At 38.1% G+C, this 22,443-nt stretch overlaps 1 protein-coding gene across 1 annotated transcript in view; it reads right to left on the minus strand.

The window, feature by feature from the left end:
• The window catches only part of LOC108273706 (cadherin-18), a 163,752-nt gene that overhangs the window by 17,313 nt on the left and 123,996 nt on the right, over positions 1-22,443 (minus strand). The window contains 3 exon segments of the mRNA XM_053685169.1: positions 6,720-6,837; positions 9,003-9,124; positions 14,602-14,738. Coding sequence (XP_053541144.1) covers positions 6,720-6,837; positions 9,003-9,124; positions 14,602-14,738 — 377 coding nt within the window.

Consider the following 22,443-nt stretch of genomic DNA (forward strand, 5'->3'; position numbering starts at 1 on the left):
TAACTTATTTTTTTTCTTATCTTGTTTTATATATTTTTTTATTTATTATTAAAAAAGGGCTGGTCTTTTATTTTTGTCTTGGACTGTACAACAGTGTATGCATGGTCTTACCTTTACTTGTAAATGAAGTCCAGAAAACACAGTGGATGTCTCAAAATATCTAGCTAACCTATCATCTTTCTTAGCAAAAGCATGTAATAGTTCTACACAGTTGCCACGATTAGAAGAGCTAGTACTCTCATCGTTAGCACGAAATGCTAATTGCTGTTTGGCTAGGAAGCAAGTTGCATTAATGAGGTCTTTTAAAATCTCGGTTTTCCTTTACCTTAGCATTGTGGATGATAAAACTTAGTCTCCGCTGTTCGTTCAAAACCAAATCTATCCTTGCGCTTCCAAAAGTTTTTAAAGCAATTTGGCTTTGAATGTGAGTAGTTGAACTTTCATGTCTGCTGAGGCTTCTTGGTATATTTTTCAAGTCACAAAATACTGTTGTAGTCCAGACATTGTCACTCATTGAGAACAAAAGTCAGGGAAAGCAGAAAAGGCAATTTTTCGTAGCACAACCACACAGCCAGTCTTTTCGTGTGTACCACTCTGTTTGAAAAGAGCGTGTTATCTTCTTGAAGCAAATCTTTTAGCTCTGGCATCGTCTTCCATTATTTATCACTTCCAGTTTTGATTGAAAGTCCAGTTTTGCTAAATGTTTTAGCTTATATATATAATCTTCTATTTTAAAAATAAAAATAAACAGACTGATGCGGTGCACTTCACTTTCTCTACTTGACTATTTTAGCTAGCATATTACCCACAATGCCATTTGACTGTAATACGTGAAGAAGAACAATAGCAGAACAAGCCCCTATGCTCACACACGGCCCCTTCAGTGAGGCAGAGGTACTGGCTGCCTCCCCTCCTGCTTTTTCACTGAGGCGTTATGTCAGATCAGCAAGACTAATATGTTATACACTTATGTAAAATACATGACCTAGTCTATGGAATGTGAGTACATATAAAAATGTGTACAAACATTACATTGGTGACATACAGAGAGATCAATTGCACATGCTCAAGATGAGCAAAAAATGAGCAGCTCAACCCAGTTTGTAAGGGATTGCGCAATCCGAGAGGAGGCTCAGCTCGTGGCTGCCTCCCTTCGCGTCTTTCCCCCGTATTTGAACAGAAAAATATACAAATTCAGCTATATTGACTATAAAAATCATTGGAATGATTGGAATCATACAATAATTACATTTATATCACAGATCAGTGGACAAATATTTATTTATTTATTTTTAAATCACCATTTGTTTTTTATATTTCATGATGACAAAGGGGATGCACTGCCTCCCCTGCCTGCACGTCACTGTTTTACACATCTGTAAAAAATCAATAAAATTTTAAAATTAAGCACAAAAATAATACTGATAATATAACTAGAAAGTGCAATTTGTTAAGAAATGTGAGCAAGAAAAACTGCTAGAAAATGTGTATGTCATCAGTAAGAAAGTAGCCATGCAGTTTGGGGTTAGAAGATTAATCTTTTGGATATGGTCAAAAAACAAAGAGCCTAGAATGAGAGTCCATCCTTAATGTAGTTAAACCCCCATTAAAACAGCAGAATAAGTCTGATTATTCTGAAAAGTAAAAGGGCAAGTAATACATTCTCCTCTCAGAAGCTTTTACGAATATTGCAAACTGCTTAAAGTGTAATCTTCTCTCAGGAAAGCATTAACATTTTTGTAATAGCTTCCAAGTCTCAACGTGAGTGACCAAATTAGTAATTGTATTAAGAAAATAATCACAGCCTGAAAAATGAGCCTATTAAACAGCATGTGCACTCTAATGGCACTTTAAAGAACATCCTTATCAGAGTCTCAAAGAATGTAGTTGCTAGCATGTGTCCTTGAACAAAAATAAAATAAAATAAAATAAAATAATAATAATAAAAAAAATAGACCAGTAAATACAGTAAATTCTTACTCAAGCATATAAGTTTTGTGTCTAGAGCGTAATTTGTCAGTAGGTTGACCACACAGGCAGAGACTGTCCTCCTGAGTGCCACCGTCAGCCTTAAAGCTAACACAACCTCTATCAATTGCAGAAATCATACAGGGAGGCCATTCACTGAATCCTGCTGTTTGCCTCACTGCAAAGCAAACACATCATCTCTGAGTGTGTGTAAGAGAGAGATTAAAAAAAAAAGAAAGATACAGAAAGATAAAAGAAGAGAGATAGAGACAGAGTAACAGAGAAAAGAAGAAATATGAGAGGATTTTGGTAACATTTCCCATGAAGGCAATATCTTTAATAATCTATAAAAAGACTCACAACATGTAATAATAAATGTATAAGACATATGATAAAAAAAAAGTATCATAGTCATTCATTTCATATAGATGTTGAATATTCATAATCATATAGCAAGGCAGGCAGATGAACACTTACTGCATGTTAACATAGTTAAAGTGAAACAGCTACTGTGTTAGCAAGGAGGAAGCCTATATATTACAGCCTGGGGACAGGGAGAGCGGCTATCTAGAGAGGAAGAAAGCAAGGGAGAAAGTGAAGTGAAGGAACTATTAAAGATAAATTGCATTATAATTTCAGCCTGTGTGTGTCAGCTTACAACAATTCCCTGGAAGTATTTGTGTAGTGGGGAGAAGCTTGCGGGTGTTAATTTGTTAATCATTCTGGCACATGTGCCGAGAGAATGCACATCTGGTCTGCAGCAGAGAAGTGAGTCTCCTTGACCAGTGATTGATGCCTTTGGGCTAGTGTCATTCCCAGCATGCTCCCTTGCTAATTATCCTTGATGCCACTACAAGTCCAGATTGACCGACTCACATAATCAAAGTGAATGTCTGCAAGGGCTCCTGTTTATGCTCAATGCCCCTTTACCTTGTAATATTATGCATTGAGAGACATTCATTCTTTTGAAATTCATTCTTGTACTGTGAACAATTTTGTCCATTAAACCTTAAGTTTAACAATATTGCTGCTAGTTACTTGCAACTCCAGACACTGAGGAGTGTATATAGATTTTAACAAACTAAAGGTGGAGCCGTGTCAAAAATTCACAGTACGAAAATCATATATAAATCCATCCATCTTCAACCGCTTACTCCTTTTCAGGGAACCTGGAGCCTATCCCAGGAAGCATCGGGCACAAGGCGGGGTACACCCTGGACAGGGTGCCAGTCCACTGCAGGTCACAATCACATACACACTCACACACTCGAAAATCATATATGTTCATATTTATTTAACTAGTATGTCTACTGTCTGCCAGATGTGACTGTTAAAAACATCCCCAACTGCCAGCCATCAACCATATCTGTTGTTATTACTATAGGTATAATTTCAGCTAGAGTTACTTGAATCAGTTCTAATATTATCCTGAGCTGACAAACTATAGCAAGCAAAGGTCCATCTACCTCTACATTTGTAGCCTAATCAACTTCAAAAACAACATTGATTACTACATTTCAACAAGAGCTGGTCATTATTCATCTGATCCCTGTCCACTCTTTCTGTGTTCACTGACTTGTCTTCATTTGCCTAAACATAACATTTTTATTAGGTCATGCATACATTTTAAAAAAGTTTAGTTGGCACAAATGCTATTGTCAGAGCCTGGTAAAAACATGCTGTGTCAACTGCGACTGATACCTGGACAGGACTTTGGTGCACAGGCCCAGGGGGCACAAAATGATCGTCTCTTTCTGTGTGAGACAGTAACAAAACACATCATGCAAGAGCCTTTAGAGGCTTGTCTGTGCTAGCACATTATTCTCACAGAGTTGGGTTTCAAAGACTGCAACAGTGGATGGATGAAGCTATGTGGGATGCATTGCGAATCTAGAACAAAGCTTTAACCAAAATTGCTATGCATCCCAGTGTTCTGAAATCACATGGCCAATGGTGGGATGTTTCTACAACTGGAGGAGTGGAGCTTAATAACAGATCAGTGGTTACTGAACACACTATCCACGGGGTATCATTTACACTTTCACTGTTGCTATTTGTGAAGCAATGACAATGAGTTCACCATCTTCCTTCCAGACCTTACAAACTAAATCTTACTGCATCACAGCCCATGCACTCTGTAGTGATTTCAAGTGGTCCTCACCCTCAATACTATACAGTATTAAACATCTGAACGATTCTTATCCTCAGTAGAGAACAATATCAGTACCTTGAATAATTCTCAACCTCAGTAGAGAGCAGTATCAGAATGTTGTATAATTCTTATCCTCAATAATGTACAGCATCAGTGCTTGAATGATTTTCATCCTGAATAGGATGACTTTGATGCATTGCTTCAAAATCAAGAATTCATTCACCAGTACTGTGGTCTGCTGTAAAGCCTGAGTATGACTTGTGAGTATAAGAGTATACAATAATGTCACTATATGCACCACAAGCCTTTCTCAATTTGTACTCAACTTCAGTGTTTATAAAAGCATATAACACACAAAGTATTAATCCAGGTGCTTAGTGGCTCTACCTGAAGTGAACTAAATGTACCAATACACAAACCCTTTTTTTTTTTTTTTTTAACTAATTTGTGTGAGAGCATGTTGCTTTCATGTCAGTAACTGAGAAGAAAGTGAATGTAAAATCATGCAGGAGAAGAAAAGGGACATTAAAGTTACAGGGATATAATCCCTGGCTAAGAATGTCTGCAAGTAAGGATGGGCTATATTTCATAGGCTTCTTTAAAAGAGAAGATGACACACTGTGTATATTTATACCACTCCAGTTCTTTAAAGTCAACTGAAAGGATTTTACTCACAATCACACACTGTTCCCTGTGAGCTCTAGCACACCATGAAATGGACCACCAACAGTAAGAACTGATAAGCTCTCTTCTTAGACTGGTAAACACCCAACATCCCAAAGGAGGTGTGAGAGAGAGCGCAATAAGAAAAAAAAAAGCCCAACTTGTCAAATTCTCAGCATTCCAACTATATTCTCTTCCATTATCAAATTGATTATGTGTATGTGTCTGTGTGTTTCATTCTTGGTGACACACCTCATGAATCCAATACTCTCAAACCACTGCTCTTACCATTCTTGCCTGCTATACCAATGGGTATCCAAATGTCTTGCTTTGTCTTGCTCTCCAATCCTGCACCCCAGTACAAAAGCATCTCTGAAAACTGAGTAGACAGCTGGAGCCCAGCACATTTCACCTTGGCCAAGTGTGTTTTTGTTCTGCTTTAGCAGGAGTATGTTAGGGTAAAGCAGGTGGTTCAGGAATGGATGAAGCAGATAATCTGTTTCACATCAATGATGACTGTGTACTGAGCTATAACCCTCAGTCTCTGCCACCCAGCTCAGTCATCCAAGATAATGAGAATGACAGGGATATCTGTCTAGTTAGGCAGGGCTTACAAGTAAGTTTCTATCTGAAAGTAATAAACTGTTTTTAAGATTAAAGTCTGTGGCACTGTCATGCTATTGTGATGAACAATAATGAAATAGATTCTGCCAGAAAATGGAAATGACAGTTAAAATCTGAGCACCTGAGCACACCTGTGTGTGTGTGTGTGTGTGTGTGTGTTTGTGTGTGTGTATGTGTGTGTGTGTGTGTGTGTGTGTGTGTGTGTGTGTGTGTGTGTGTATAGACATGAGCAGAACAAAGCTAAAGCTGAGCAGAAAGCAGCAAGTGAGCTAGAAAGCTGCCACATTATTTGTTTTTGCACAACATTTAACATTATTGCCTGACTACCATGCAGGGCAAGAGTACAAATAAAAAGGCTCTTGTGTGTGCTGACCCTGGGCCTGCTGTGTTCTCTGAGCAGCATACTGCCAAGATTGTTACAACACTTTTTTGCACTTAGGTTGCATTTGTTTTACTCAAATGCATTAAATGTAGTTTTATACTACAGTTAGTTCTAGTCTTCTAATTTAATTGTTTAAGCGCATTCCAGTTACTACAGAGACATCATAAGCAGACATGGCAAACAATAATTTACAGGAATATCATTTTTACTTAAAATATGAAAGCTCATCAGATGAAGATGAAAAGCAATAAGGGAAGCAATTTTTTTTTTACCAGAAACACAGTTAACAGGAGTGTGAGCTAGCTAGCAAACCAGGCAACTGACTATAAAGTAACTATTACTTCTTCGGGATTCATTTCCAGTAGCTGAGCAAAAATAAACAGAAAATATGGCTATATTGTGTCTGAAATGTCACTTACTCAACTTACTTGTGATTACCTACAGCATTCACCTTGTGGGCTTGTGCCTAAGGCAAAATCACAGTATGCCGATATTCAATATAACCACACTCTTGCTTGTGCAATATCACTTAAGTATCAGTCTATCAATCCTTTGAAAAATAAATTACTTCTAGACTTTTCCATCAATATCTGGTCCTGATTTTCTACATGCCAGATTAAGTATATCTTAAGATTTTGCTCTCTGAACTTAATTACACTGATAATGGCTCTGCATCCTGTTTGCAGTGATGAAATGAATATCATTTTAATAACATGTTCATAACTAATAAACAAACGGCACACACCAATGAGTAATTTAATTTTTTAATAAATATTGCATTGACTGATCTGCACAATTTTATTGCACCTGTATATTTTTCATTTGAAAACTTATGATATAATTATAATTCTTTAAAATTTCTCCTATTTCTCTCTCTATCACACACATGCATGCATGCATACACACACATAAATTGATTAAATTACATACCTTCATTGTCCTTTAAGGTAAAGTTGGGATTAATCGGAATTCCTCCAGGGAAAGAGAAATAAAATCTTGGTCCATTTGCAAAGTCATCCTTATCCACAGCACTGATTGTCTGGATGATCTGTCATTAGAAGAAAAAAAATTTGGTTGAGTTTCCATTATTCATCACATATCTCAATCTGATAATCAGACACTTGTAAGATCTAAATATTTGAAAAGGGGGAAAAAAGGATAATGTCAATTAGACTCATTATCCAAAAGTCACCCTGAAATTGATCACACAATCAAGTCAGTTCACATTTGGCCTAAATAATTATTGTCTCTTTATAAGTCACTTTAAGTTGACTATGCTAATTTGTATGTGTTTATCAGTTCCAACAGTTCTTTATGGACATCTGGTTCGTGAGGGAATAATCTTTCCTCCGATTCATTTCTTGTTTTCATCAGACAGTGATTGTAATAACAGTGATATTAACTATAATTTAAGTCTTCACAGCCCCAAATGAGAGCAGAATTTTCAATAAACAATGCTGAAGGACATCAAAAACGATCAGAATCAGCCATTTTATGATTGTGTAGTATTAATGGCAGTTCTGATTTTGTTAGCAAAAATAACTGTAATAAACAGTTACAATGTAGTGTTCCAAACATGATCAGGTTGGTTCTAAACAAATTCCAGAACCATATACTAGTTTTACACAATTATTGTGTTGTCAATTTGAAAACAAAAAACACCATACACAAAATATTTAATATATTTTACAAACTGAAAGAGTTTACATAATGTTTATAGAACTGCAGTATGTTTCATGTCATAGGTATCATACAAATATTAGAAATAGTTTAAATGCATTACTTAAGAGCAAGAGAAAATATACATCATTGTTTTTAATTGTCATGGCAATTCAATAGGTTTTCATAAAAGCCTAATAAACAGAAACATTACAATTACTTTATATAATTAAGAGAGAAAAGATGCATAACTCTCTTAATCTATTCATTTTCAGCACCCCCTTTATCCAAGGTCATGGAGAATCTAGAGCCTTGGGTGCGATGCAGGAGATTTCACCCGGCTGGGACGTCATTCCAGCACATTAGAACCTAGGGGCAATTTAGCGTAGCCAATCTGCCTACATGCATATTTTTGGACAGTGGGAGTTAACCAGAGAACCCAGAGAAAATCCATGTGAACATGGAGGAACATGTGAAACACTGCACAGACAGTGATATGAGCCTGGGACTTTGGAGCTATAAGACTGCAATGCTACCCACTGTGCCACTGTGCTGTGATTATTGTTACTGTTCAAACATTTGCTATGGAACCATATTTTCTTGATTTAACTGCCTTCACATCTTCTTACAGTGGTTGGATGTGACCAACATACCCGAATGCAAATAATGTTTATGTCACTAACTCTAGTAGAAGATTTTCAATTGTAAAACTTCCATGCTGTATTGATTGCATAGATGCAGCTTGTAATATTTTCTTATAATACCAGACCATGCTACATAGTATCTCGTGCTGCTGGTCAGTGATTTATGTTGAACACTGTACCATGTAGCATGAGTTAATTATTTATGTAAAACCACTCAGCTTCATCTGTCTACCAAAGAGCAACAAGTGAGCATGGCACCCATGGATGACATCACTACTGCATATCAGATCCAATGCAGTTGGGAGTTCTGTGCACTTAGTCAACTTTAATCCATTATATGTAACTAAGGAAACCAGACACAGCATAATACATAATATATTGGCCTGTTAGCATTGTATGCAGGATTGACTAGATTTTAATGTAGCATTGCAATTATATTAAGGATGCAATTCAGCCCATCCTTTTTTCCAGCCATACATTTTCTCTTTCATTCTTCATCCCATGTACTCCACTTCCATCTCTCCCTGTCTGATTCTTCCATTTTCTCCTATTCATCATCCTTTTTCAAGCTTGTTTCTCTTAATAAATCACACTCCTTTACTCATTCACTCTGTTCTTTCTTTCCCTTTTTGCACTATCAGCTGTTCTTGTATATCTGCAGTTCTCTTAGAGAGAGCAAAAAAAACAACAAAAAAAAACAGCCATGTGCATGGAGCTGAAACAGTCATGCTTGGCTGCACAGATCCTCATTCTGAATGAACGATGATTAGTGTGCCTTCAATCTTTCTCTGCCTCTTTCCTTCCCGTCTCCTTTGCTATATTCTCTCTGCTTTATGTAAGCATATAAACTCTGTATCAAACCTTTTGTGGTGTGTACAAAAAATATAGAGATAACCTTTTTGAGACTTACCTGTCCCGCTCTTATGCTTTCACAAATGAGGATTTCGTCCTCTATGATGATTTCTGGAGGGTTGTCATTTACATCTAGCACCTGAATTGTGATGAGAACATGACTCAGAAGACTTGGGTTATCTGTAAATGCATGAATAAATTCATTAATGAACAAACAAACTAAATAAAGGTGGTAACACAAGTTATATTTGCCAAAGACTATATACACAGCTCTGCACAGTGAGCTGTTTTCTGAATGGTAAATGTATGACTGTGGAAAAAAAGTCTGCATTAACATCATGCCTTGTTATTTTTCTGGCTCAAAAGTTTAATCAATGACAATGAAAAGCAGTTCAAAGGAATTAATAATATGCTGGCCTAGTAAAATATTCGGCAAGGTATTATGCAAATCAGCTTTAGTGGAATAAAGTGTAAACACACACACACACACACACACACACACACACACACACACACACACACACACACTGAGGCCATTGATATACATATTCCTGTCATTGCGTGTTTGAACACAGTCACTGTATGTACAGTAGGATATAGTAGCTAGAAAAGATCATACAGTAAGATCATGAAAAAAAGAAAGACTGATATGAATTGACATTCTGTATTTTGTACCAAAAATAAGTAAATGGCAAAACAGTGGGAAGCATTGCTACCTCACAGATTCCTGCTACCCTGTCTGATCCTCCATTTTCCTCCCATCTCACAAAAGCATACTAGTACTGTAGATGGATTGGCTATGCTAAAATTGCCTCTAGGTGTGAATGAATGTGTGAGCGTGTGTGCATGGTGGCCTGTGATAGACTAGAGTCTCATCAGGGGTGTATTTCTTCCTCACACCCAGTGTTCCTGGTATAGGCTATGGATCGGCCACAGCCCTGACTTGTAAGTGGTTACTAAAGGTGAAGGAATGAACAAAATAAATAATAAATGTGATTAATGGCAGTGGTGGTGCTCTTGGTGTTGAAGTTGCCTTTTCCAATCTTTCAGTTATTCTTAATCCAAATACTGGACAAAAATATTCGTTTATGTGGACATACTGGATTTACTATATAGTTTAGAATACAAAATATTCTTTAAACATTCTGTACTTATAAATAACACTATCTATGAAACTGCAAAATAACAAGCAGTCTGGAACCTCACTGACAAGTGGTGTGTTATTGGATGAAATGAATTATTCGTTTGGGATTATACAGCAGCTCCCTACTGTAATGTGTTATTCCAAACTGGAAAGCAATACCACTTGCTTTATTTATTGGTGAAATTGATACATTTCTGTATAATTCATGAGGGAGGGCACATTAAATATTTGATAAAAAAGTACCCTGCGGTAACACATTGTTAAGACACAGACTCGGAGCAGGATGAAAGTTCAGATGAAGTGGCAGTTTATTAGGAACACAGACAAATCCAAAACGAAAGGCAATAATATGCATGATAACCGGTCCAAGGTCGAGCAATGAGCAAACAGAGAATCAAAAGCAAAAACAATAATCATAAATGTAGGCAAAGATCAAATCCAGGAAACAATGCACAATAAGAACAGCTTATTAATGACAGAACACTAGGGAAACTGAGCAATTATTTCACATTGGGTGAGTGAACTGAATGTTCTTATATATTGTGAAGGTTATTGAGTCCAGGTGTGTGTAATCAGTAATCAGGTGAGTGTGAATGTGACAGCGTAGGTGTGTCAGGCATACTAGCAGGGCTACAACTGGCCACCCAGTTCTCCTGGCTTTCTTCGGGGGGGGTCTTACATGGCCTGGATGGCAAAGTCAGTCCCCCTGATTTTGTTGCCATTGATGGAGAGAGGTGGCTTGCAAGTGTCTCCTCCACCTTCAGTATAGCAAAATAGCTATACCGTTTATCCCCCATGATGGCCGAATAATCTGATATCGCAGGGTTATAAACATGGCTCTCCCCAGCAGTGTGAAACTTCATGGTGCACTTCCCAGAAAAAGGGGAGTTTTCTGCGGTGTGAGGGAGCGCTCTCCTTCTCACAGGCTGGGTTGAAACTCCAGACCACAACTCATCGCCCCTCAGCTGAGATGTGAGAGAGCCTAGAGCAGAGCTGCTTCATTGTGCCTCTTATATATATATATATATATATATATATATATATATATATATACACACACACACATATAAATGTGTGTGTGTGTGTGTATATAAATGTGTGAGCTGATGTGCGAGCTCTTAGCGAACACACGCTTTTGGGGCTTCAGTGACAGTGACTTCGTTTACTTTCTACATGTGCTTTTGTTGTGGATTTTGTTCCGTCTCCGCCCGTTTTGTCATTGGTTGTTTCCCGTAGGTGTGTCACCATTGTTCTCCGCTGTCTTGTGTTTCACCCATGATTATGTTTGTCATTTAAACCCCTTGCGTCTCTTTGCACTTTGCAAAGTATTAGTGTTATCACCGTACCAAGCAATTGTACCCTGTTCCTCATTTTGTTTCATGTTCCTTGATCTTGTTCTTGTTTCTCATTCTCGATTCTAGGCTTGCCCAGTTTATGCCTGTTTGCCAACTGCCTGACCCTTTGACTGTTTCTTGATCTCACTATTGTCTCATGTTTTGGATTTGTCTGCCTGTCTCTCTATCAGTAAACTCTAATCTGCATTGCATGCATCCTGATCTTCATTACATGGAACACTTGAAAACCAGACATCAGTATTAACTCAAGAAATCCACAAATATAAAGAATTCACAACATTAAAGTCCATAAATATAGTTGTGTGTAATAAAGTGGAATGACACAGGAAAAAAGTATTGAACGTGCTAAGAAAAAGCAGTTCTCCAAGGCAAAGTAAGGCAAGGAACCAGCTGAAATCCGTAAGTAGTTTGAAAGTAATTATACCATCTATCTGTGCAAATTAATAACAGCTGGGTTAGTAAATTGATGGTCTATAAAAAGGCTTTTTGTTACAAAGGTGTCAGACAAACATCTCATGATGGGTAAAAGCAAAGAGCTCTGCCAAGACCTGCACAACTTTATTGTTATGAAGCATATTGATGGAATTGGATACCGATGAATTTCAAAACTTCTGAATCTTCCAGTAAGCACCATTGGGGCCATTATCTACAAGAGGAAGCAACATTACTCTGTCATCAACCGGCCACGCGCAGGAGCTCCACGCAAGAGCTCTGACCAGGGAGTCAGAAGAATTGTCAGAAGAGTAGCCCAAGAGCAAAGGACCACTTGGAAAGTGCTACAGAAACACTTGGAGGCAGCAGGTACCATCGTCATAGAGAAAACAATAGGTAATGCACTCTACCGTCATGGCCTCTATGCAAGACTCCGCAAGACTCCATTACTAAAGAAAAGGCATGTTGAAGCTCATGTAAAGTTTGCTACAACTTGTTTGGACAAGCCTATGAAATACTGGGAAAGTGTAGTCTGGTCAGATGAGAGCAATATTTAACTTTTTAACTGTCAAACTACACACCATGTTTGGAGAAGAAATAGCACTGCACATCACCCTAAAAACACTATACCAACAGTGAAGTTTGGAGGTGGAAGCATCATGGTGTAGGGCTGTTTTTCATCATATGGTACTGGCAGACTTCATATACTTGAAGGAACGATGAATTTACCGGGAGCTTTTTGGGAGAATCTGCTGCTATCCACCAGGATGATGAAGATGAGATGTGGGTGGACCTTCCAGCAAGACAATGATCCAAAGCATATAGAGAAGGAAACTCTCAATTTATTTCATAGAAAAAAAAATATCAAGGTGTTAGAATGGCGCAGTCAATCACCTGACTTGAATCCAGTTGAACAAGATTTAAAGACAATATATTTAGAAGAATCACATCCGAATACTGCATCCAAGTAACTTCATACAGGAAGGGTCTTGAAGTTGTCATTACAAACAAAGGCTTCTCCACTAAGTTTTAAATAAGTTTCAGTTAGCATATTCAATACTTTTTTCCTGTGTTATTCTTCTTTATTACACATAATTTATGGGCATTAATGTTGGATTTCTTTATATGTGTGGATTTTTTGAAATAGTAACAGGTGAAAATTTCATGTGAATAACCTTATTGGAAACATATTTACTGAAAAAAATGTTGACACGTTCAATACTTATTTCCCCCACTATGTGTATATATTGTCTACAGTCGGGTCCATTAGTAAGAAATGGCTGTAATTCCTAAAGGGTTAAATCAATATTTTTTGTTAAACCCCTTTAATTAAAGCTGAACATCTATACTTCAATCACATCTTGATTGCTTCATTTCAAATCAATTGTGGGGAGGTACAAAGGCAAAATTACGAACATTGTGTCACTGTCCAAATACTTTTGGACCTGACTGTAGCTCAAGGACACAAATAGTCTCAAATTAAATTTAGTTTACACTACTTGACCATGTCATTAACCAAGAGTTATGCATGTGGGTGGTTCAAGATTCCCATAGCAACTAATGACACTATGCCGAATGAAGATACAAACATGGTTTTGCTTGGTCACTTTATCACCCAACCAGTGTGGACAGTGCCTGCAGACATAATGAACATGTTCACCTCAAATTTACCATTCTAGCCACAGCAATTTAACTTTTTCAATGCCTGACAGCGGTGGAATATCATTACCACCGATTACACTTTGCTATTAGTGAATCATTAATACTGGGTGAAGGTTGGGGGGAAAGGTAATTGCTTAGATTAGATCTACAGCTGAAGAGTGGCATAGATCGGCTCATATTAGCCCTGAGAGCAGCCAGTGATTTGTATTGTCTGCTTGGGAATTGAAATGAGAATGATGTTGATTTTGTGGCATTACCTCGTGTAATACAAACACAGATATGTCTGCAAGCACATGCACACACGCACACACACACACATACATACACATACACACACACACACACACACACACACACACACACACACACTCATATGTAAACACCCCCACCAAAAGGACCATGTAGAAGATATCCAAGCCTTCACGCTGCTCTTTAATTTTACACTTGACATTATAAGCCCAGGTTAAGGCGAGAGTTTCATATTCAGTGTACCCCATTTAACAACTAATATCTAGAACAAGCCCACTGGAATGAGCTAGTTCGTTCATTTGGGAGGTCTGAACTCTTGGCATGTTCAAGCTACAAGGTGGGGGAAAACATAGATGCTGCCATGAACTTATGTACTGTTAGCTAGTCAGATAATATTAATGATCATGAGGTCATAATGTATTTATTTTTTCAGGGAACTGTATGGTCAATTTTATACAGTAGATTTAAGAAATTAAGGTGTCTGTGTTGATTGTGTTAAAGCATGCAGGTGAAAGTGTTGAAATATTTTATTTACTGGTGATGGTGTGAAGGGCTATATTGACATGATGTCATATGCTGACCTCAGGGTTAAGAAGACCTTTTGGAGTTGAAATCCAAGTTGAGGGGCTAATTGGAGGTCAGAAATTCAGAGCTATGAGCTTTAGTCAAATGCAGAAATATAGTGGGCCATTTAGGGGTGGTTAGTCAATAAATATAGACAATCTCTTACTAAATGTATTTTCACTAATCTTTGGTATAGCTAATATTCTGACCTGTCTGCAAACTGTCCAATCAGAATCAAATGTGGTACCCACCCTTTTCTTTTGCCATGACAGTGATGTTGTGCCAGGCTATGTCCTCTCTGTCCAGGATGTGAGTGGTTCTAATGAGCCCGCTGATAGGTTCAATATCAAAATATCCCTCACTTCCTTCTCTTTGCTCTATGGAATACCTATATATAGAGTCAGTAAAGAAAGAAATTCAAGAGAGAAAAAAAGTGAATATTGTATGAGTGTCTCCATTGTAGTACACACCATCATCTGTAAGAGCAGAGATTTTGTTGTAATCCATGAAAATAGCAGTACACAGGCTTGTTTACAGGTCTAATGATCAAGAGGTTTCACGACCTAATCCGGCAAAAGTCTACTTGTTCGTTTTCATCAAAATGGCTTTCAACTAGCAGGATATGATATTATTAAATGCAGAATTTAATAGACCTCATTGGTCTATTATCTCTGCAGAATCACAAAGACTACAAATGATATTTCAAAGGGATGAAAAAGACAGTAAAACACACTGCATTACTTGTTATTGGTTTTGTGGAAGAGGCAGTGGAAGTGGCAGTATTGCTTAGCAGCATGTAGGATAGTCTAACAGATTTGTGAGATGTGAAATATCATTACCATTACCTCTGATGAGCATTTTGTTATCTTTTTCCAATATTTTGTGCCTGGCACTTTTCCCCAAATTACATATGCAAACCAGAGTGACCACAAAACATATGGCCAATTTGTAAATCCTGAGATTATAATTTTTTTTATGACCGAGAGAAAGAGAGAGAGAGAAAGAACTGAATCAGACACAAAGACATGAGAGAGTGTGAACCAGTGAACTCTTGATGCTAAAATATTGTTCATATTCTTTTGATTTTCTGACAGTATTTGAGTTGACTGATTAATGTCAGCTTAATTATAAACAATGATGCTATACTGGGGCGCACGGTGGCTTAGGGGTTAGCACGTTCGCCTCACACCTCCAGGGTCGGGGGTTTAATTCCTACTGTGGCCATGTGTGTGCGGAGTTTGCATGTTCTCCACATGCGGGGGTTTCCTCCGGGTACTCCGGTTTCCTCCCCCAGTCCAAGGACATGCATGGTAGGCTGATTGGCATGTCCAAAGTGTCCATAATGTATGAATGGGTGTGTGAATGTGCATGTGATTGTGCCCTGCGATGGATTGGCACCCTGTCCAGGGTGTACCCCGCCTTGTGCCCAATGCTTCCTGGGATAGGCTCCAGGTTCCCCGTGACCCTGAAGAAAGGATAAGCGGTATAGAAGATGGATGGATGGATGCTATACTGCGGAGTCATTATATTAGCAGTTACTGCATTAACTGACTGGATATGGTTTGTAAATAATTTCAGTGTTTAATAGAGAAACTGCAAGTAACACTTGTTAATCCATTCTGTAACATGATTAAAAATATAACAAATTGTAACAAAGTGTAGCCATTAAGTTGAAGAATCTGTCTGTCATAGCATGATACAAATATGGAACTTATAAACATTTTTGTGCTCGGGCAAATTGTGAATAGATCTTAAGTTTCAAGTGTTCTTGTGTTTGGCATAGAGCTGTGTAGAAGAGTTGTCCATGTGTGACATATGGAATGTGCTTTACAGTATAAAAAGAACACTGAACATATCACATCTATCATGTCTTTAGGATGTTTTTGTAAGAGACCATGGAATCTGGAGTCTTACATTTAGTCACAGAAGTACACTTACATTAGTAACCAATGTTAATTTTTTTCTGATTTATTAACTGGTTGATTGATTTCTGCATTTTTGAATGTGGTGTAAGTACTTAACTAGGCTTTTATTAATATGATCGATGGCTTACATGATGGTAACAAGTCAACAGGCAGGACAAGTTGTTACTAATATTTATGTAAAAAGTATTGTATGCCAAAAGGCATAGTGACAACAAAAATCTGAACCTAAAATGAAAATTTGTCACTGCACAGTGGGACTGAAACTGACTTTCAATGAGAAAAGTCAATGCATTGTAAATGTTTAGGGTCCAGTTTGAGGAGAGCAAGCATGGCTTTCAACTTCCCTTCCAGTGACATTGCCACTGAGTATGTGTCTGTCCAGATAAAATCACTGTCAGGCAGGCAAAATTGATCCACTGAATGATAGCATTAAAGTCCTGCTAGTTGAATCTGGCACATGATGTTCAGCTTTATCTTTATTGAGCATTCAGGAATGGGTAAGACAGGCCTTCTGGGCCTGGGTGACAAGTCGGATCTCTATCTTTGAAGTCCTCATTATTTAAGATTCTTAAGTGAGAGGTTATTGGTTCACATAATTTCAGCTTTTATTACAACCCAAATTTCAAACAAGTTTGGATTCTGTGTAAAATGTAAATAAATGTAAACAAAAACAGAATGCAATGATTTGCAAATCTCATAAACCCATATGTTATTCACAATAGTACATAGAAAACATACCATATCACTGTTTAAGCTGAGTAAATTGACCATTTTAAGAAAAAAATAAGGTAATTTTGAATTTGATGGCCACAAAAAAGTTGGGACATGGGCAACAAAAGGCTGGAAAAAGTAAGTGTTACTAAAAAGAAACAGCTGGAGGAACATTTTGCAACTACTTAGGTTAACTGGCAACAGGTCAGTAACATGATTGGGTATAAAAAGAGTATCTTAGAGAGGCTAGAGTCTTAGAGTCTTTCAGAGGTTGACCACTTAGCGAAAAACTGCGTCTACAATTTGTGGAACAATTTAAGAATAATGCTCCTGAACGTAAAATTGTGAAGACTATGAATAACTCATCATCTATGGAATGGGCAGCTTGAACATCTGGAAAGGCACCATCAATGCTGAAAGCAGAGAGGTCACTAGGCATCATTAGCCCCCCTAAGCAAATCAAAAATATCAGTCAATGTATTTTCTTTTTGATTATTTTTTTTTTCCATCAATGGTTCGACTTCATCACATCTTAAACCTGTTCCTGGGCGGGCACTAGGAGCTGGGGAAGGCTGCTGTACGTGCTATACACACAGTGGCTACAGACCTATTTGTCTGTGTGTTTTTCGGTTGACAGACACACATCCTGCGGCCCCGTCGGTGGACCTCCAGACAGTAAGCACGTTTACACGCACATTTAAAGTTAGATTTCAGTCGAGCTAAAGCAATAATTCACCTGTTTAAAATGTCATGTAAATGCTTTAGTCCAACTGAATCATAATGAAATCGGTATTCTGAAATCGGACTTGTAGCTCGACTTCGTCCAGCATGTATATACTTTAATTGAGATGTTCTGTTGGTCAGTGAATAATTCACAAATGACAGATTATACTGTCTAAACATTTTACGTTGGTTTTATTAATTATGCTGACCATTATCACAAATGCTTCCATCCAGATTCCATCCCATATTTAATTCTGAAGGACTCTGCCTCTCTAAGATACTCTTTATATACCCAAATCATGCTACTGACCTATTGCAATTAACCTAATTAGTTGCCTCCAGCTTTTTCTTTTTACTAACACTTAATTTTCCAGCCTTTTGTTGCCCCTGTCCATCAAATTCAAAATTACCTTAGTTTTTCCTTAAAATGATACTGTGACGACAGGCCAGCGGCTGGCACACAAAAGGGAAAGAGCACTCCTCCTGCGACTGCCACTATGGTGCTGAAGAGACAACTCTGCTTCAGCACCACCAATGTTTTGGACAGCTGGAGAGCACTTGGCTGCGAGGCGGGGCCGCAGACACACACACAGCTGGTGGCTAATATTGACGCTCTCCACTATCTAGCAGCTGATGGGAGATTATAAAAAGGGCTATCCTCCACTAGCAAAGGGAGAGAGGGCTCCCAAGGCATGCATGCTAATTTGTTGTGTGTTTCTTGCAGAGGACTCCACCCCTTGGCTGCACCCGTGGCGTTGCCTGACTACAGAACGGGATCTCAGCCACTCAGGAAGCCCCCAGCACGGCCCCGTGGATGACTCCGGCGCCTGAGCACTTCACCCCACGGCACCACCTTTGCACCCAGACCCTCACGGACTTTAAATAAATAAGTCACAAAAAATAACTCAATTCCTCTAATTATTATTTACAGACCCCCGGGGCCATATACTGAATTTCTTAGTGAATTTGCAGACTTTGTCTCAAACTTGGTTGTGTCTGTAGATAAAGCATTAATCGTCGGAGACTTTAATATTCATTTTGATAACCTGGGAGACCCTCTAAGATTAGCGGTTGTGTCCATCTTAGATTCAGTAGGGATTAATCAGAACGTAATCGGGCCTACTCATAATGGTGGTCACACTCTTGACCTCATACTAAGATACGGACTAAGTATAGAAAATATTATCATTTTTCCGCAGTCTGAAGTTGTCTCAGACCATTATCTTATCTCGTTCATAATACGTATTGATCATAATATTTCCATCTCGCCTCGCTACCGCATAAAACGTACCTACAGATCAGCTACTGCACCGAGCTTCATAAATAACCTTGCAGAAACATCAATTAGATTTGGATCACCGTCAGATCACACAGAACTCGATCAGGCGACTGAAAGCTTGGAGTCAACACTCCGCTACACGCTAGATAGAGTGGCTCCACTCAAAAGGAAAATAATTAGAGAGAAAAAATTAGCACCCTGGTATAACGATCAAACGCGAACCTTAAAACAGACAACTCGACAATTAGAACGTAAATGGCGTCAAACCAAACTGGTGATATTTCAAACAGCATGGAAGGAGAGCCTACTGAAATATAGGAAATCTCTTGGCGATGCTAGAAAAATCTATTTCTCCACCTTAATAGGAGACAACAAAAACAATTCTAGATTCCTTTTCAACACAGTAGCAAAATTAACTAGGAATAAAACCACCACAGAGAGAAACACTCAATCATTACATAGCAGTGAAGATTTCATGAAATTTTTCATTGATAAGGTTGAAAATATTAGACATGAAATACAGGCCATTAAATTAAAACTGGACAGTACTGTAACAAACCCATTACATGACAATGTAGCAATATCAGATCAATGTTTAGAGTGTTTTGCTCCGCTTAGAGAGACCGAACTAGCTACATTAATCTCTTCAGCCAATTCATCAACTTGCATACTAGATCCCGTACCTACATGTTTGTTTAAACAGATTTGTCCAGGAGTAATTGAACCACTTCTAAATATAATCAATTCTTCCCTAAGCACTGGCTATGTACCTAAATCACTTAAATTAGCAGTTATTAAACCCTTGATTAAAAAACCTGATCTTGACCCGTCTCAATTGTCCAACTATAGACCAATATCAAATCTCCTCTTCATCTCTAAGATTTTAGAAAAGGTTGTAGCAAAGCAGTTATGCTCGTACTTAGATAGGAATAACATTCATGAAATGTACCAGTCAGGATTTAGACCTCATCATAGCACAGAGACAGCGTTAGTTAAAGTAGTAAATGACCTTCTACTGACTTACGATCAGGGTTGTGTCTCGCTGCTTGTGTTACTCGACCTTAGTGCAGCTTTTGATACTATAGATCACACTATTCTACTTGATAGATTAGAAAATGTTGTTGGTATTAAGGGAACAGTCCTCTCCTGGCTCAGGTCTTATCTGACCGATCGTTATCAGTTCGTAGATGTAAATGGTGATTTCTCCATGCGTACTGAGGTTACTTTTGGAGTTCCACAGGGTTCTGTTTTAGGCCCACTGCTCTTTACTTTATATATGCTACCCCTAGGTCAAATTATTCGTAAACATGGAATTAGCTTCCACTGTTATGCTGATGATACACAGTTGTATGTTTCAGCGAAGCCATAGGACAGACAGAAGCTTAGTAAAGTTGAGGATTGTGTAAAGGACATTAGACATGGGATGTTAATTAACTTCCTTCTACTTAATTCTGATAAAACAGAAATACTTTTATTAGGCCCACGTGTAGCTAGAAGTATTCTTTCTGATCACATGGTTACTCTGGATGGTTTTTCTGTTTCATCATGTACAGCAGTTAAAGACCTTGGAGTGATTATTGACTCCAGCCTATCATTTGATGCTCATGTAGATAATATTACTAGGATAGCCTTCTTTTATCTCAGAAATATTTCTAAAATAAGAAACATATTGTCACTACATGATGCGGAAATACTAGTTCATGCATTTGTCACCTCTAGATTAGATTACTGTAATGCCATACTGTCTGGATGTTCCAGTAGGAATATAAATAAGCTCCAGTTAGTCCAGAATGCAGCTGCTAGAGTCCTAACTAGAACTAGAAGATACGACCATATCACACCGATATTATCAATACTGCATTGGCTCCCAGTAAAATCTCGCATTAATTATAAAATACTTTTATTAACCTATAAAGCACTAAATGGTCTCGCGCCACAATATCTAAGCGACCTTTTGGTTTTATATGATCCGCCACGCCTACTTAGGTCAAAAGATGCAGGCTATTTGACGGTACCTCGAATAGTGAAGGCTATAGCACGGGGAACAGCTTTCTCTTATAGAGCCCCACAGTTATGGAACAGTCTTCCTATTAGTGTTCGGGACTCAGACACAGTGTCAGTGTTTAAGTCTAAGCTTAAAACGTATTTGTTTACTCAAGCCTACCCTGACTAGATTCTGTTCTACTACTTCGCAGTCATAATTATCTTTTTTCTCCCTCTCTCCTTTCGCCGAGCCACACACGAATTTATGGAGATACTAGAGATCCAGATCCTTTCTGCCTCTGGATGGAGCTCAAATCTTCTTTAATTCCAGACTGCTGGGACTACGGCTGCTCCTAATGCCATACAGACTTCATATAAATCCATAATGAACTTTTTCACACTAACTGTTGTTACCCAGATGAGGATGGGTTCCCTTCTGAGTCGGGTTCCTCTCAAGGTTTCTTCCTCTTAAAACATCTTAGGGAGTTTTTCCTTGCCACCGTCGCCACTCAGTGGCTTGCTCAGTTGAGATAAATTCGCACCTTTAATATCTGTATACCATGTTGATATTTCTGTAAAGCTGCTTTGAGACAATGTCTATTGTAAAAAGCGCTATACAAATAAAATTGAATTGAATTGAATTAAATAAACTCTCCACGTTTGCCACTTAAATGGCCTCCTGTGTGTCTGTACTCTGCCCACTGCTGGCTAGGTTCCCTACAGTACATTTCCTCAGTTTAAACATTTTATATGTTTTCTGTGTTCTACTGTGAATAACATATCGGTTTAATGAGATTTGCAAATCATTGCATTCTGTTTATATTTACATTTTACACAGCACCCCAACTTTTTTGGAATTGTGGTTGTAAATTAATAGACAGTAATAATGTATACATTCTCACTAATTAGTTTAACATCTTTTTTTTTTTTCAAGAACACAGCTATCACTAGAATCTGATGTGTTTAGTGTTGCTATATTTCCATTTACAAACAGTGTTTCATAGGAGGAGGACATATAGATCTAAACAAAGTGTAATGAGGAATCCCCCCAAGGAGGACTCCTTGACGCCAGGGATCATACACAGATGAAAAGTATGAGTAGGAGCCTCCAAATGCTGCCAAAGATGTTCCCAGAACATGTGTAGAACAATGCAATGATTAATGGAGCATATGTCTTGTAGACTCACAAGCAAGTGAAATAACCTCAACCACCCAAAGATGCTTAGAGAGAAGAGTTCCTTAGCATATACCATTAAAACAAAGAGCTGGTCTGTCTTGCACTAAGCTGCTCTACTTTCAGCATAATATCTTAGCAACCTCATAGCACTTGCTCAGGCAGGTGATGTCTTGCTTTCCTGGAAGAACAGTCTGAAGATTATTCATGAAGTCAGGAGTAAGTACTTGAGGCTGGACTGCTGGATTGGGCCACAGTAAAAAACAGCTAACTGCAAGCTGGCAAAAGTCTTTGATAA

Source organism: Ictalurus punctatus, chromosome 13 (genome assembly GCF_001660625.3).
Source record: "Ictalurus punctatus breed USDA103 chromosome 13, Coco_2.0, whole genome shotgun sequence".
NCBI lineage: Eukaryota > Metazoa > Chordata > Actinopteri > Siluriformes > Ictaluridae > Ictalurus > Ictalurus punctatus.